The 15,020-nt window shown below is 44.5% G+C and overlaps 1 protein-coding gene across 1 annotated transcript in view; it reads left to right on the top strand.

The window, feature by feature from the left end:
• The window catches only part of BPGM (bisphosphoglycerate mutase), a 29,232-nt gene extending 15,285 nt beyond the window's left edge, over positions 1-13,947 (top strand). Inside the window, exons 2-3 of the mRNA XM_032220907.1 lie at positions 2,694-3,340; positions 13,204-13,947. Coding sequence (XP_032076798.1) covers positions 2,740-3,340; positions 13,204-13,385 — 783 coding nt within the window. The 5' untranslated portion in view covers positions 2,694-2,739 and the 3' untranslated portion in view covers positions 13,386-13,947. The remainder of the gene's footprint in view (positions 1-2,693; positions 3,341-13,203) is intronic.
• The last annotated feature ends 1,073 nt before the right edge of the window (positions 13,948-15,020 follow it).

Genomic DNA, 15,020 nt, shown 5'->3' with positions numbered 1-15,020 from the left:
ATTGTATGATAAAATGGGCTCAAAATATTGAGGAACCAATAATGTTGGATACATGGGAAAGAATTTGGGTAAGAAATGTGAAATTTACACAAGCTCAAAATCTGAGAGAAAATTTTTACAAGATGTTTTATAGATGGCATTTAGATCCTAAAAAGTTGGCTTCTATGTATCCGAATGTACAGCCTAAATGTTGGAGGTGTGGTTCTCTCGATGCTACATATTATCATATATGGTGGACCTGCCAAAAGGTTAAGGCATTTTGGATAAAAATATGGTGGGTCATGCAAAATGTTTTTAAAAAAAGGATAAAGTTTATTCCTCAGTTATTTTTACTAGGTATATGTACTGATTTTACAGTGGTAGAGACCAATTTGATTCTGCACCTGATAACTGCAGCAAGACTGTTGGTGGCGCAATATTGGAAGAAGGAAGACTTGCCTACAATCCAAGAATGGACATTGAAAGTAACAAACTTAGCTGAAATGGCTAAAATATCGGCATATCTCAAAGATCATTCAAATGAGAGATATAAACGAGACTGGAAAAAATGGATTGACTATATACAAAATAAATACGGGACTAAGAAATTCCAGTTAGCCTATGCTTAAGATCAGAAATGATTTAAACTGTTAAAAGTTAGTTCAGTAAGAAGAAGCTAAGTTCAATCTAGAATGTCATTAATTTCTTTATTTCTTTTTTCTCAATAGATTTTAGACTGTGTTAGTTAAAAATCCATACCGTGTACGGGTTCTGGGAAGTCGGGGGGGGAAGGAGGAGGGGGGATGGGGGGGTGGAGGGAGGGAGGGGTACACACAACAAAAAAAATTGTATTTCAATGTCTTAATGATTGACAAATGATGACATATTTGTGTTTGTTTTTTTTTTAAAGAAAAATAAAAAAGTTCTCTTAAAAAAAAAAAAAAAAGATTGATAAAGATGGACCATAGGTTGGGTGCTTAGAACTGGAAGCAAAATTGTCCTCTAAATCAGGGGTCGCCAATTTTTTGGACCTCAGGGACAACTAAATTCATAATTTTAAATCTCGTGGACCACTAATATGATCTTCCTAAGGGCCAGCTGGGTGGGTGTGGCTAGGGGGGTGTCATGTGACTGGGCGGGTGTGACCAACTCGGTCACTCACATTGAGGGGCGCGTCAACGGCCTCTACTCACCCCCTCCCCTCCCAGCCACTCCTCGCCTCCCCACCCCGGGTTGCTTAGGGCCCCAACAGGAAGCAGTTTTTGGAGCTAAGCAGCCACCACGAGAAAGAGTTGGTAAAACAGCTCAGTTCAAATTGGATCTGACCAAGAAGAAGGCTCAGCAGAAGCACCTCACTGAGGACTACAGGCACAGGCTTTCCAAGCAGAGGGAAGACCTGCGGGAGTGCAAAGCCAGGTACTGGTGGCTGGAGGCTCAGCGGGCTGAGATGGTCAGCCAGTTCCAGGCCATGATGCAGTCCCACTGGATCGAGACCCTCTGGCTTTCTGTCACCAGCGGCACTTCCTTCCAGCCTTCGCCCAAAACCCCGCAGCAGGAGGCTGAAGCAGTGCCCAAGTCAGAATTTCTGCCCCCCTCCAACCCGCACAAAAAGACCCCAAAGGGGGAGAGACTCTCGAGGTTCAAGGTTCGAGGTTCATTTTATTTATATGCCGCCCTATTCCCAGCGGGACTCAGGGCGGCGCACAAACCCAAAGGAGGGGAAGGGAAACACAAAAACTACAACAAAAAGTACAAGGGAATTTAAAACAACCAACAGCCACACGATTCGAGAGGGGAAGGGAACTCATCAACCCCAGGCCTGCCGATACAGCCAGGTTTTAACGGCTTTTCGGAAGGCCTGGAGAGAGGTGAGGGTCTGAATCTCTGCGGGGAGTTCGTTCCAAAGGGCCGGAGCCACCACAGAGAAGGCCCTCCCCCTGGTAGTGGCCAGATGACATTGGCTAGTAGATGGAACCCGGAGGAGGCCTAATCTGTGTGATCTAATGGGTCTTTGGGAGGTAATTGGCAGCAGCCCAAAGGTTCATGGCACATATCTGGGCCAGGGGCCGTAGTTTGAGGACCCCTGATTTAGTGCAAAAAATGCAAATAATTTTTCTACGGACCACCAACATTTTCTTGCGGACCACCAGTGGTCAATGGACGACCAGTTGGTGACCGCTGCTCTAAACCACATGTGCTATGGTAAGAAGAGTAAAAGCTGCTGTCATTTCATTCAGGCTGAGCCCTGAGTTTCTTTCTGGGAGCCAAATCTTGGAGCAATGTATTAAAATAGCATGTTTTTAGAGCAGTATGTTGTGCCTAGTGATTTTTCCATGACTTCAATTAATACTTTCCAAGACTTCTATTGTCCAAGAGTTCTTACTCAACTTGACAATGAGTAGTTGCTGTACATCTGCCAAAGGAACTGGCCCAAGATTCTGGATGGTACGCTTATTCCCATCCAGGTCACACGTGACATTGGCTAACCTGGTGTTAGGTCTTGCTGTTACTTTGGTGGGACTGTAAATGAGCTCCAGAGCACAAGTGTGATCCTCTCCTAGAAGAAGTTTTGTGATTGCAGGGGAAGATCAGTCACAAGTAACAGTTTACCTTGGGCTACTCGTGATGGCCTCAAATTCTAGACAAGAGTTTATGATGTTTATTGTTGGTGATCCAAAGCACTTGATTAACTGATTCCTTTTATTTCCATGTAGATGTCTTCTCAGTAGCTCCCGCAGATTCAAGAGCGCTCCAATCAAGATGGCCAAGTACAGACTCATCCTGCTGAGACATGGCGAAGGGGCTTGGAACAAGGAGAATCGATTCTGTAGCTGGGTTGACCAGAAACTGAGCGCCGACGGGGTGAAGGAAGCTCAGACCTGTGGGAGGCACCTCAAAATGCTGGGTTTCGAATTCGACCTGGTGTTCACCTCCATTCTTAGCCGCTCTATTCAGACTGCGTGGCTGGTACTCGAGGAGATGGGGCAGGAGTGGGTCCCCACTGAATCTTCCTGGAGGCTGAACGAACGACATTATGGGGCGCTGATTGGCCTCAACAGGACAGAGATGGCTTTGAACCATGGCGAGGAGCAAGTGAAGAGATGGAGAAGGAGCTACGCCATCAGCCCACCTCCCATCACCGAGGTCCACCCTTACTATCACGAAATATATAACGATCGCAGGTATAAGTACTGTGACGTACCATTGGGGAAGCTCCCGAAGTCCGAGAGCTTAAAAGAAGTGTTGGATAGACTCCTCCCATACTGGAATGAAAGGATAGCCCCAGAAGTCAAGAAAGGCAAGACGGTGTTAATTTCTGCCCATGGAAACAGCACGAGGGCCCTTCTGAAGCATCTGGAAGGTACCTTCACATTTTGGGTGTAGTGTTGCTACTGCTGAGGTGTTCCTTTCCCCCAGAACTGTTAAAAATAATTGGTTTAAAAATGTATACTTTAGAACGGGGATGGCGATGGTGACACACAGAGCCGTCACCCCAGGAGGGCTCCACTATGCATGCGCACGTGTGCCTCCTGCCGGCCAGCTAATTTTCAGGTCTGCTGTGCATGTGCGGGGGTGGGTGGGGCGCATGCGGGAGATGCAGGGGGGAGCGCAGGAGGGTGTGGCGCCAGCCCCCCACGGCCTCTTTTTGGTCCCAGGAGACTGCAGGGGAGGCCTACTAGGCCCAAAATGGGGCACGGGGCGAGGGGGAGCACAGGGTTATGCAGATATTATGCATTGCAATATGGGTGCGGTCACGCTGTCGCGTGCTCACTTTCAGCACACGAGAACAAAAAGGTTAGCCATCCTTGCTGTGGAATGTTTTGTAGCCAAGGTTGAGTGTATATACTTTCCGTCAGTTTTCTGGGCTTATGGAGATTCGTATTGGAGTAGATTTCATATTATTTGCAGGCTTCGTGACTCAGGCTTTAGTGAGGCCTCTTCAATACAGCAGTTTGGAAGCCTTACTGGAACATGATGCCATTTCGTCATTTATGACTCGCTCTTAATGCCAGAAAACCTTGCTAAAAGTATATACAGGTGCTGTTGTTGCTATATTTGCTTAATTATGATGGTTTCTCCTCCCCAAATTTTTTGGGCATTTTTAGAGGTGAGAATTGGGAATCGACTTTCAATTTACCTTTGGCACTTTCAAGAGTGTTGTTTATGGCACAGTTGCACCTTCAGATACCAATATATAGATACCTAGCAATATAGTTTGCAGTTTTTGCCTTGGTGGCAATTGGGGGCCTGGTTTATGTATAAATTAAGAGCTGAACCTGTGGTTTACAAACTGTTAATGGCATTTGGATTAGCATTGTGAAAAGCCAAGGTGGCGCAGTGGTTAAATGTAGCACTGCAGGCTACTTCAGCTGACTGCAGTTCTGCAGTTCGTCTGTTCAAATCTCACTGGCTCAGGGTTGACTCAACCTTCCATCCTTCCGAGGTGGGTAAAATGAGGACCCGGATTGTTGTTGGGGACAATATGCTGACTCTGTAAACTGCTTAGAGAGGGCTGAAAGCCCTATGAAGCGGTATATAAGTCTAACTGCTATTGCTATCCGTATGCTAATCCAAAAGCAAACAACTCACCTGAATCTAAACTCTGCTTATAGCCTCCTTCAGCTAAATATAATCTTTGTTTTTCTCTCTCTACCAGGCTACTCTAACCTTGGATATAATTATTGTAAAGTATTCCTTACAGAAAATAAATCAAGTGCCAACTGTAAGAAACCCTACCTGATCAATCTGTTGGCCAAAGTTGGTGAAATTGTAGGTAAAACTAGTTAGAGGAGACCAGCTTGTCTATTCCTGTTGTATGTCATTTCAGGTGGGGATAGCAAAGAATGATGCCAGGGTAACATTGGTAATATATACTTACGGCACACCCAGAAAGGAACAAAAGATCTGATGGGCAAGACCTGTCAAAATTCTTTGAAAAGCTGGTATCACCAACCTTCCACTTTTACTGGTTTTCATCTTAGTAGCCCTGGAGCAATTCCTTAAGTAGTGGTTCTTTAAACTATTTGCCCCAATTACTCCTTTTCATGCTCTTGAATAATGTCTTTACCCCAACAAAAGAACAAAAAGACCATTGAGTCTTATAGAAGCATCTCTGCAGTTGAAGTCCCAAACTGGATCCTTAACTCACAAACTGTTCTGACTGAGGCTTCCTGAGATCATGAAGCAAACGCCTTGTCCCGACAAAAACCCCTTTTATTAATTTACTGTGAATTCTGCTCATTCACATCCAACAAAGTCTTTCAAGGGAATATTTACAGTCACAGACCTTATCTGACTTGGAGAGCTAACAGGCCGCTATCTGCAAATTTGATAAGGAGTCTCGGAGAGTCACGAACCAATTAAGCAAACTAATTGTCTCCTGCAAACTCCACTCCCCATTCGCTCCTCTTTTATTTCCTCTGGGAGGGGCCATTCATTGTCCACCTGTGGCCTTACTCCCAAATCGACCCCTGTTCTTATCCCTTGGTCTGGCAACTCTGCGTATGCGCACACTGGGAACAGGCTCCAGCCTGTTTGTCTGCCTCACTGATGTCTGAGTCTGAAGGCAGCTGATAACTGGCATACGGCTCTGGCCCCCTCTCTGCCTCTGACACAGAGCCCTCATCAGAGCCTTCCCCAGACTCCAGGACTGGTCCATGTTCCTCTCCAACCTCCTCACTGTCCGAATCTGCTGCCAGCTCTGCTGGCGGGCCACAACATAAACAAGCAATTTACAAATAGCTCCATTACTACCTGGATATGCCCAAATTACCCCCAGATTAAGAACCACAGATGTAAAGTATAAGGGGTTTCATTCTTGTTGCCTACTTAAAACCTGACTTTAGAGGTGTGTAGTATTCAGATCCAAAGCCTCTGGCACCCTTTGGCTCCTTTGGGCTGGGGGAAAAGTACACATTTAGGTGTGTTTATTACCATTCTTTCACTTAAATTTACACTCTTGCCCTTCACGAAGAATAAAACCCACAAAGGAGTCACAAGGAGTCTCATTAGTTAGGTTGATCACCAAGAAGGTACAGGTTGTAGTCCTTGACTTACCACCATAATTGAGTACAAAATTATGGTAGTAAGTCATGCCAGTCGTTAAGCACGTCATTGCCTCATTGACCCGATTTTATGACATTTTTTGCAGCACTTGTTAAGCAAATGCCACATTTATTAAGTGAATCTATTTGGTTTTTTTGCTGAAAACTGGAAGTAAAATGCCGGATTCTGGCCAAAAAATAAATTGTAAAGGGAGGTCATGTGACCATGGGATGCTGCAAACAGCTCTAAATGCACCCAGAATTCAATCCATGTGAATGTTCAGATGGGCGACTGTTGGAACTTTGGTTCCGTGTTATAAGTATTTTTTAAAAATATTCCATTGTAACTTCAAACAGTTGCTAAGGGAGGACTACCTGCAGTTCCCAACCTTTGGGGCACCAGGGATGGGTTCCATGGAAAACAATATTTCCACAGACAGGGATTGGTGGTTTCACACATTACCTAGATCCTGTGCAGATAAAGCTTCATTCACTTGCGTGAACTGGTTCCCAATGGGCCACAGAGTGGTATCAGCCAACTGCCCAGGGGTTAGAGACTCCTGCTATAAGGAATTTCTATTCGAAGTCTTGGAAATTGAGTAAGACAGACTCTAGCATTCATTTACTAGAAAATAAATGCTAGTTTTGTCTCCAAACCTTGCATGCTTTTATTTGATTTGGTCATCCCTGGAACTAGCTTTCGTTCAGCATTGTTCCCCCCGAGCATCTTTTATTTCAGAGTAGCCAATAACCCAACATTGCCCGGGTATTTATTTATAGGGGGAAAATATCCAGACCAAACATAATTTCTAATGTTGGATTTTGCCCCTTACCAGATGGAGCCTCCTTGTGGAGTACTGTGAAGCCATTACCATGACAACTCTACTACGCTGTACAGTAGAAGCCATTTTAAGGCACAACAGGCTGTATCATAACGGAACACGCACCTGAGGATGTTAGGTTAGATACCCCCACAGTATTTGTTTCCAGAGAGAAAGTCATCTGTGTACTAAGTTTGGTTGAAATTGCTCAAAATGTTCCAAAGTTATGCTGGAACATACACACACTGCCATTTTTATATGTACAGATGAGGTTTTTTCCTCCTGAGAAGTAAAATGATAGTTTTCTTGTTGTAATGTTAATTTTAAAATGATTTCTTCGGTGAAGCTTATTCAAACAAATGATTTCTTCAGTGAGGCTTACTCAAACGTGCAGTTCCCCAATATTGGATCAACCTGTCAAATTCTAATTATATAAGCATGCTTTAATCCTCCAAAACATATGCAGGTCTTTGGAATGCTGTAAAGGTGAGGATTGATTTAGAATTAACATGGGGCCCTTGCCACATTTAGGTCATGTCTTTTGCTCTTAAAAGTCCTGCATAAATCCATAATCCCTCCCTCCATAAGGTGTCTCAACCCTGGATTATGGTATTCTTGTGGCTGATGGGTTGTTTAGATAGAAGCAAAAGAACAGAAACAAGTTGCTTAGAAACAGGTTGCTTGCACATTGTCTGTCTGCCAATTCTTGTTCTGTTCCTTCAAATGAAGCGTGGGTTTTAGGAACTAAAATTAGGAATGAACTCAGAAGAAATACCTTAAAACATTGTGCTGAAGAATTGCTGAGAATCTAGATCTGGTTGTTTTCTAGCAATTACTACTGTATAGGTCAGTGATGGCTAACCTTTTTCTCCTCACATGCCGAAATTGCGTGTGTGTGGCCACACCCATAATGCAATGCACCCCGTGCATGCACGCATGACCCCCACGCATGTCTGCTACCCCCCCTGCGCCCCGTTTTGAGCCTAGCAGGCCTCCTGAAACCACCTGGGACCAAAACTGGGCCGTGGGGGGGGGGAGCGTGCACCATACATCCCTGCAGCCTGTTTGAGGCCTAGGAGGCCTCCCTGAAGCCTCCTGGGACCAAAAATGCCCCCCCCCACGTGCATCTTCCTTATGCGCACCAGAGACCCACATATCAGTTGGCTGGTGGAAGGGGCACGTGCATGCGCAGTGGAGCTGAGTTGGGCAACGGCTTGCATGCCCGCAGAGGGCTTTGGTCATAGGTTCGCCGTCACAGATACAGATAGTCCTCAACTTACAACAGTTCATAAACGTTTAGTGACAGCACTGAAAAAAGTGACTTATGGCCATTTCCCCCCCCACTTATGACCATTGCAGCATCCCCATGGTCACGTGATCAGAATTAAGACGTTTGGCAACTGATTCGTATTTGTGACGGTTGCAATGGGATCCCCTTTTGCGAACTATTGGCAAGCAAAATCAACGGGGAAGCCAGATTCACTTAACAACAGTGTTACTAATTTAACAACCCCAATGATTCACTTTAACAACTGTGGCAAGAAAGGTCCTAAAATGGGGCAAAACTCAGCTAACAAATGTCTTGCTTAGCAACATAACATTTCGGGCCTGAATTGTGGTCGTAAGTTGAGGACTACCTGTGTTTGGTCAAGACTACCTGGATAAGGAAGAGCAGATGGGCTCGAACAGGACATAAGTACTGCTTGGTAACTTTGTTTTGGCCTGGAATTCCCTTTTCCCTCTCTTTTCCTGCCACTGTAGTTGCTTTGTATGGCTTCTGCAAAGGCTGACCCTGTTCTTCACTGTTAATTAATGTCTCTTGCCTTGGGTGACAGTGGTTTGAAAAGGGGAATAAAAGATCATCTGGTAATGCTGCCAGCCAAATTCTGCTGGAAGCAGATAAATTCCCACGGAAAACAGGGGCATTCTAGAGAAAAAAGAGGGTTTTTTAAAAAATTGCTTTAAAATAAACACTGCTCCTTGCTGATCTACAAGAATGGAATGGAATAGGAATAGGGGTAGGAAGGAATAGGAATAAGAATAGAATACTTTATTGGCCAAGTGTGATTGGACAGACAAGGAATTTGTCTTTGGTGCCTATACTCTGTTTACATAAAGAAAAATAAAATAGAATACATTTATCAAGAATCATAAGATACAACACTTAGTGATAGTCATAGGTTACTAATAGGTTACTAATAAGCAATCAAATTATACTAGGAAACAACCAGGAATTGCGACTATCATAAAATGAGAGTTGCCAAGCAGCCGATCTTGTGCCCGTGGGGATGCTGCAATAACCATAAGGGTGAAAAATGGTCATAAGTCACTTTTTTCCAGTGCCGTTGTAACTCTGAACGGCCACTAAGTGAACTGTTGTAAGTCGAGGACTATCTGTATTCAGTTCCTACTTTGCTCAACCTTCATGCAATCCATCCCTTCTGTTTCACTGGATCTTGCTCTCAAATTGGACTAGCTTGAACAAATTACCGTATTTTTCAGAGTATAAGACGCACCAAGGTTTGAAGAGGCAAAAGTTTCTGCACTCTGCAAACCTCCCCCAAACGGCCCATTTTCCACGAAAACAGGCCAGGTTTTTTTTTTCTCCCCCAAAAAGGGCATGAATATCCCTTAGGAGAATTGTAGAGTGTTTTGGGGGGTTGTGAAAACGGGCCCATTTTTTGTCAAAAAAGGGCATTAGGAAGCTTATAGAGTGCTCCTTGGGGGCTGGGCAGGCAAAATTGAGCAAAAACTGGGCCGTTTTTTCGCTCATTTCTGGCCTCCCCAGCTCCCAGGAGCTCCCTGAAAGCCTCCTACAAGCTATGCACAGCCATTTTGGTGAAGGGGGCGGAGTTTCGGGAGGCAAAAAATGCTGTATTCAGTGTATAAGACACACCCAGATTTTCAGCCTCTTTTTTAAGGGAAAAAGGTGCGTCTTCTGCTCCGAAAAATACGGTAATGAAATCTTACCAGGCTTCCACACTCTCTCCTTCCACTCTCTCCTAATGCAAACTCATTTTCCAGGCATGCTTCTCTGAGAAATTTCCCCATCTACTCGGCTGCCAGCTGTTTTTCCTGCTGTTTTTCCTGTTTAGCGTATCCAATGAAGACGGATGTTTCTCAGCTGTTCTGAGTCTCCTAAACAACTGATAGCATTTGGGGGCAAAGTTTGTAGCTTTCAGCTGTAACGTGTATGTCACTTTTGTGGATAAAGGAGGATTAGCACAATTCCTCCCCACTCTCCTCCGTTTTCCTCTTTTCACAAAGCGTTGACTCTTATAGTAGCAGCATTGTTGAAAGTCATACTGCTTCATTGAATTGGTCCTGAAATGTTTGGGCAGAGAAATCTTCTTTAAAGAAAAAGTGGCAAGCATTAAGGATAAGAAGAATCGTAGGGATGCCAGACCAAATGCATTGTCTAGGATTGGAGAAGGGCCATGGGGTGTGTGTGTGCGATGTTGTTGAGTTTTCTGTAATTCAGAAAACTCAACAACATAGAGCACAATTTATTTTCTTTTAAGGAAAGGTGGTTTAATTTAGCAGAACAACAAAAGCTTACAAAACTTGGTGGCTTTGGTGTGTTTATGGAGATATTGCAGTTGCAATGTATGGCTGCATTGTATGGCTGTGAAAGTTGGATCATAAGGAAGGCTGAGCGCCAAAGAATGGAGGTCTTTGAACTGTGGTGCTGGAGAAGACTCCTGCAAGTCCCTTGGACTGCAAGGTGATCAAACCGGTCAGTCCTAGAGGGGATCAACCCTGGCTGCTCTTTAGAAGACCAGATCCTGAAGATGAAACTCAAATCCTTTTGGAGTCTACCTAATGAGATAGAAGGACTCACTGGAGAAGAGCCTCATGCTGGGAAAGATGGAGGGCAAAAGAAGAAAGGGACGGCAGAGAATGAGGTGACTGGATGGAGTCACTGAAGCAGAAGGCGTGAGCTTAAATGGACCTCAGGGGAAAGTAGAAGACAGGCAGGCCTGGAGGAATATTGTCCATGAGGTCGTGATGGGTCGGACATGACTTCGCAACTAACAACAACAATGGAGATATGCATATATACCCGCATATCTCTGTGTATTGGTGAATAGTTGGCGAATACTAAGACTGTTCCCTGCTTTGTGGGTCTCTTGAAAACTAGAACTTTGGGTGGTCCAGCATGAATCTTATGTCCAAGTAAGAAACACATTGGCTAGATCAGAGATTATCCAAGACGGTTTTGCAATTTTTTGTTTTCTTCCTATGTCAAAATGTCTGTTATATGGAGTTGGCGATCAGGAATTGTATATTGCATGGATCCTTCAAAGGATATGTAATATGTCAGAGATTTTTTTGGCAGCGTGACTATTATTATGAGATAAACCCAGGAGCAAAACACAGCACATAGCATACAGAGCCTTTATACAATTAACAGCGGTTTAATATACAAATATATACAGACATATACATGAAGATAAATCCCTTATCACACAGCTACGAACCCAGGGAGAGAAATGAATACACGATGAGAGAGAGAGAGAGAAACACCCTCTAATGGCCACATATTATAAACACCTCTTAAAAAGGTAAATGACTTGTGTGGACCCCATCAGAGTCTTAAATAGGCAATGCCTGTATTGCTGAATCATCCTCATTGCATCGGCTTACAAATGACAGTTTACAACCTTACATCAGCTGGCAGCTATTAAATCCTCATTACCTGACGATACCTGTCCTCACCAGTAGAGAACTGACACTTTGGCTCAGCTCAGTGTGAATCTATAATAAGCTGTGTCTTTTTTGGTTCAGAATGTTGCATTGAATTTTAGTCATTTGCAGGCCATGATTTTGAACCAAGTTTGATGATGTTTGATCTAATCTCATTTGTTTACAAGTGTTTGCCATTAACTTGAAGACATTTCACTTCTCATGCAAGAAGCTCCTGAACTTGTCAGACCTGAAGAAACTTCTTGGATAAGAAACAAAACATCTCCAATGAGGAAAAACAAAGTCCATTTGCCTTTGGAAAAAGCACCTTTGGGACAATCATGTCTTGGATGATTGAGAATCTCCATAGTCATCCATGTGGTTTAATTTAAAACATTTGAAAATGAAAAGTGCAATTTTTTTCTAGCAAATCCAAGACCTTCCTGACATATTCCATGATTGTTGTGGCCGACCAGCGGCCAGCAGAACTGGCAGCAGAGTTGGACAGTGAGGAGGTTGGGGAGGAGCATGGACCAGTCCTGGAGGCTGGGGAAGGCTCGGACGAGGGCTCTGCGTTGGAGGCAAAGACAGGGCCGAGGTTGTCTAGCAGTGATTGGGTGCCTACAGAACTAGACAGCAGTGAGGCAGAGGAACAGCTAGAGCCTGTTCCCAGTGTGCGCATGCGCAGAGCCGCCAGAAGAAAAGAACAACTCAGAAATCAGGGTAGACTTGGGAGTAAAGTCACAGGTGGAAGGTGATTGGCCCCTCCCATAGGAAATAAAAGAGCAAAGGGAGAGTGGGCTTTTGCCAGGAACAATTTGTTCGTTTCATTAGATTCGTTTAAGTTTAAGTTTTAAGTTTTATTTTATTTATATGCTGCCCTATTCCCTGAAGGGACTCAGGGCGGCGAACAACTCAAATGGGAAGGGGCACATACAAATACAAGACAGACATTTAAAACAACCAACAATCACACCTGTCGAGAGGGGAAGGGAGCTCAACCCCAGGCCTGCCGACACAGCCAGGTTTTAACGGCTTTTCGGAAAGCCGGGAGAGAGGTGAGGGTCCGAATCTCCACAGGGAGTTCGTTCCAAAGGGCCGGAGCTGCAACAGAGAAGGCCCTCCCCGAGGTCGTAGCCAGATGGCATTGGCTGGTGGATGGAACCTGGAGGAGGCCGACCCTGTGCGATCTAATGGGTCTTTGGGAAGTAATTGGCAGCAGGCGGTCTCTCAAGTACCCAGGTCCAATACCATGAAGGGCTTTATAAGTAATAACTAGCACCTTGAAGCGTATCCGTATGAAGCGTATCCGGAGACCGATTGGAAGCCAGTGCAGAGGATAGGTTTCAGGAGTATGAAGATCTGTCCGTGAATCTCAGAGACTCTGTGCCCAGTCTTCCCTGGCACAGCACCTCATTTGGAAAATATTTACATGGCAGCTTTCCAAGATAGATAAGGTCTGTAGTCATAAATATTCCTTTGAAAGGCTGTTTTCCAGGCCTTGTTGAATGTGAATGAGAGGAATTCACATTCGTTTAATAAAAGGGATTTTGTCGGGACCAGGACTGCCTCATGCTTTTTGGGGAAGCCCAGGTCAGAACAATGATAGCGCTAAAGCTTACCTACAACTGGCGTAAGGTAGTGATAGTAAATTTTTTCCTTTTTCTCTGCAGGCATCTCTGATGAGGCAATAGTCAACGTGACTCTTCCTACTGGCGTGCCGGTTCTCCTCGAACTTGATGAAAATCTGCAACCGCTTGGCCCCCACCAATTTCTGGGTGACCAAGAAGCCATACAAGCTGCCATCAAGAAAGTGGAAGATCAAGGGAAGGCCAAACCCATGGCTGAGAAATAAAGACCACTTTACATACGCTTTGCTCAATGATGTGCAGCAAAATTATGGCACTTTGTGAATTGTTTTATGCCCACTCGCTTAGCTTTCGGTTCTCACCAAGTGTTAGACAAGGGCTGTTAGATTTTAGCAGTTTATCTCTGGGGATTGGATTTCAGATCCTGGTATGAGAGACGCAATGGCAAGTGAATTGATTAGGCTTTAATTAGAAGGATAAAATGTGTCTCTGTATATTTCCCCCGATTTTTCATATGAGAGAAAACCCTGTGTTAATTAAGCACCAGATTTCTGCAAATTGGTGACAAGATACCATTGTGATGAATTTGGAGATAAAACAGGGCATGTCAGATCTGATTTAATAATCCACCCATAGGAGGATTATGAAGGACTGAAGCTCACAATCAATAAACCTTCCCAAAGATGTTCACTCACAGTCTTAACTCTGGAGTTTTATTTTTGTATCATTGGGCAGCTTCTTACATTGATTAACTTATTTGTTGGAGCCCACTTTTATTGGATAATTGATGTTCAACTAATTTTGAATAAAGCCCTTATTTTTATCCGCTTTGCCTGAATTTTAATAGCTTTTTTTTTTTCTTTTCATGTTGGAGAGGACCATGTAAAAGAGAAGGCTAGGTAGAAAATATCTAGAAAGCTTGGGAAAGGTTGACATTCTACTCTCAGATTCTCTTTCATTTTTAAAAAAAAGTACAGGTAGCCCTTGATTTACAATTATTTGTTTAGTGACTGTTTTAACATTTCAATGACCCTGAAAAATATGATTTATGACTGATCCACACACTTAAAGACTTACAGAATCCCCATGGTTATGATTTAGAGCAGGAGTCACCAACCTTTTGGCCCTCAGGGATGACTAAATTCATAATTTAAAATCCCACGACCACTATTATGATCTGCCTAAGGACTGGCTGGGTGGGTGTGGCAAGGTGGTCATGTGATTACGTAGGCGTGGCCAACTCGATGTCATTCACGTCAAGGGGCGCCTTGCCAGCTCTACTCGCCACTTCCAGCCACTCCTCACCTCCCAGCCCGGGTTATTCAGGGCGCCAACAGGAAGCAGTTGCTGTAGCAAAGCAGCCACCATGAGGAAGAGTTGCAAAATAGCTGGCTCAGTTCAAATTGGATCTGACCGAGAAGGAGGCTCAACAGAAGCACCTCACTGAGGACTATGAGCACAGGCTTTCCAAGCAAAGGGAAGACCTGCATGAGTGCAAGGCCAGGTATCGGCACCTGGAGGCTCAGGGGGTTGAGATGGTCAGCCAGTTCCAGGCCATGATACAGTCCCACTGGAACAAGGCCCTCTGGCTCTTTGCTACCAGTGGCACTTCCCTCCAGCCTTCACCCAAAGCCCGGCACCAGGAGGCCGAAGCAGACCCCCCAAGTTGGAATTTCTCCCCCCCCCCCTTCGACCTGCACAAAAAGACCCCAAAGGGGGAGACTGTTTGCAGCACAAATGTTCATTGCACGTATCCAGCCCAGGGGGCGTAGTTTGAGGACCCCTGATTTAGTGCAATCTAAAACAATACAAATAATTTTTCTGCGGATCACCAAAATTTTCTCGTGTACGACCAGTGGTCCACAGAGCATTAGTTGGTGACTGTTGCTTTAGAGAGTGTG

This window comes from Thamnophis elegans, chromosome 7, assembly GCF_009769535.1.
Source record: "Thamnophis elegans isolate rThaEle1 chromosome 7, rThaEle1.pri, whole genome shotgun sequence".
NCBI lineage: Eukaryota > Metazoa > Chordata > Lepidosauria > Squamata > Colubridae > Thamnophis > Thamnophis elegans.
This window is presented reverse-complemented; position numbering and strand designations above follow the sequence as displayed.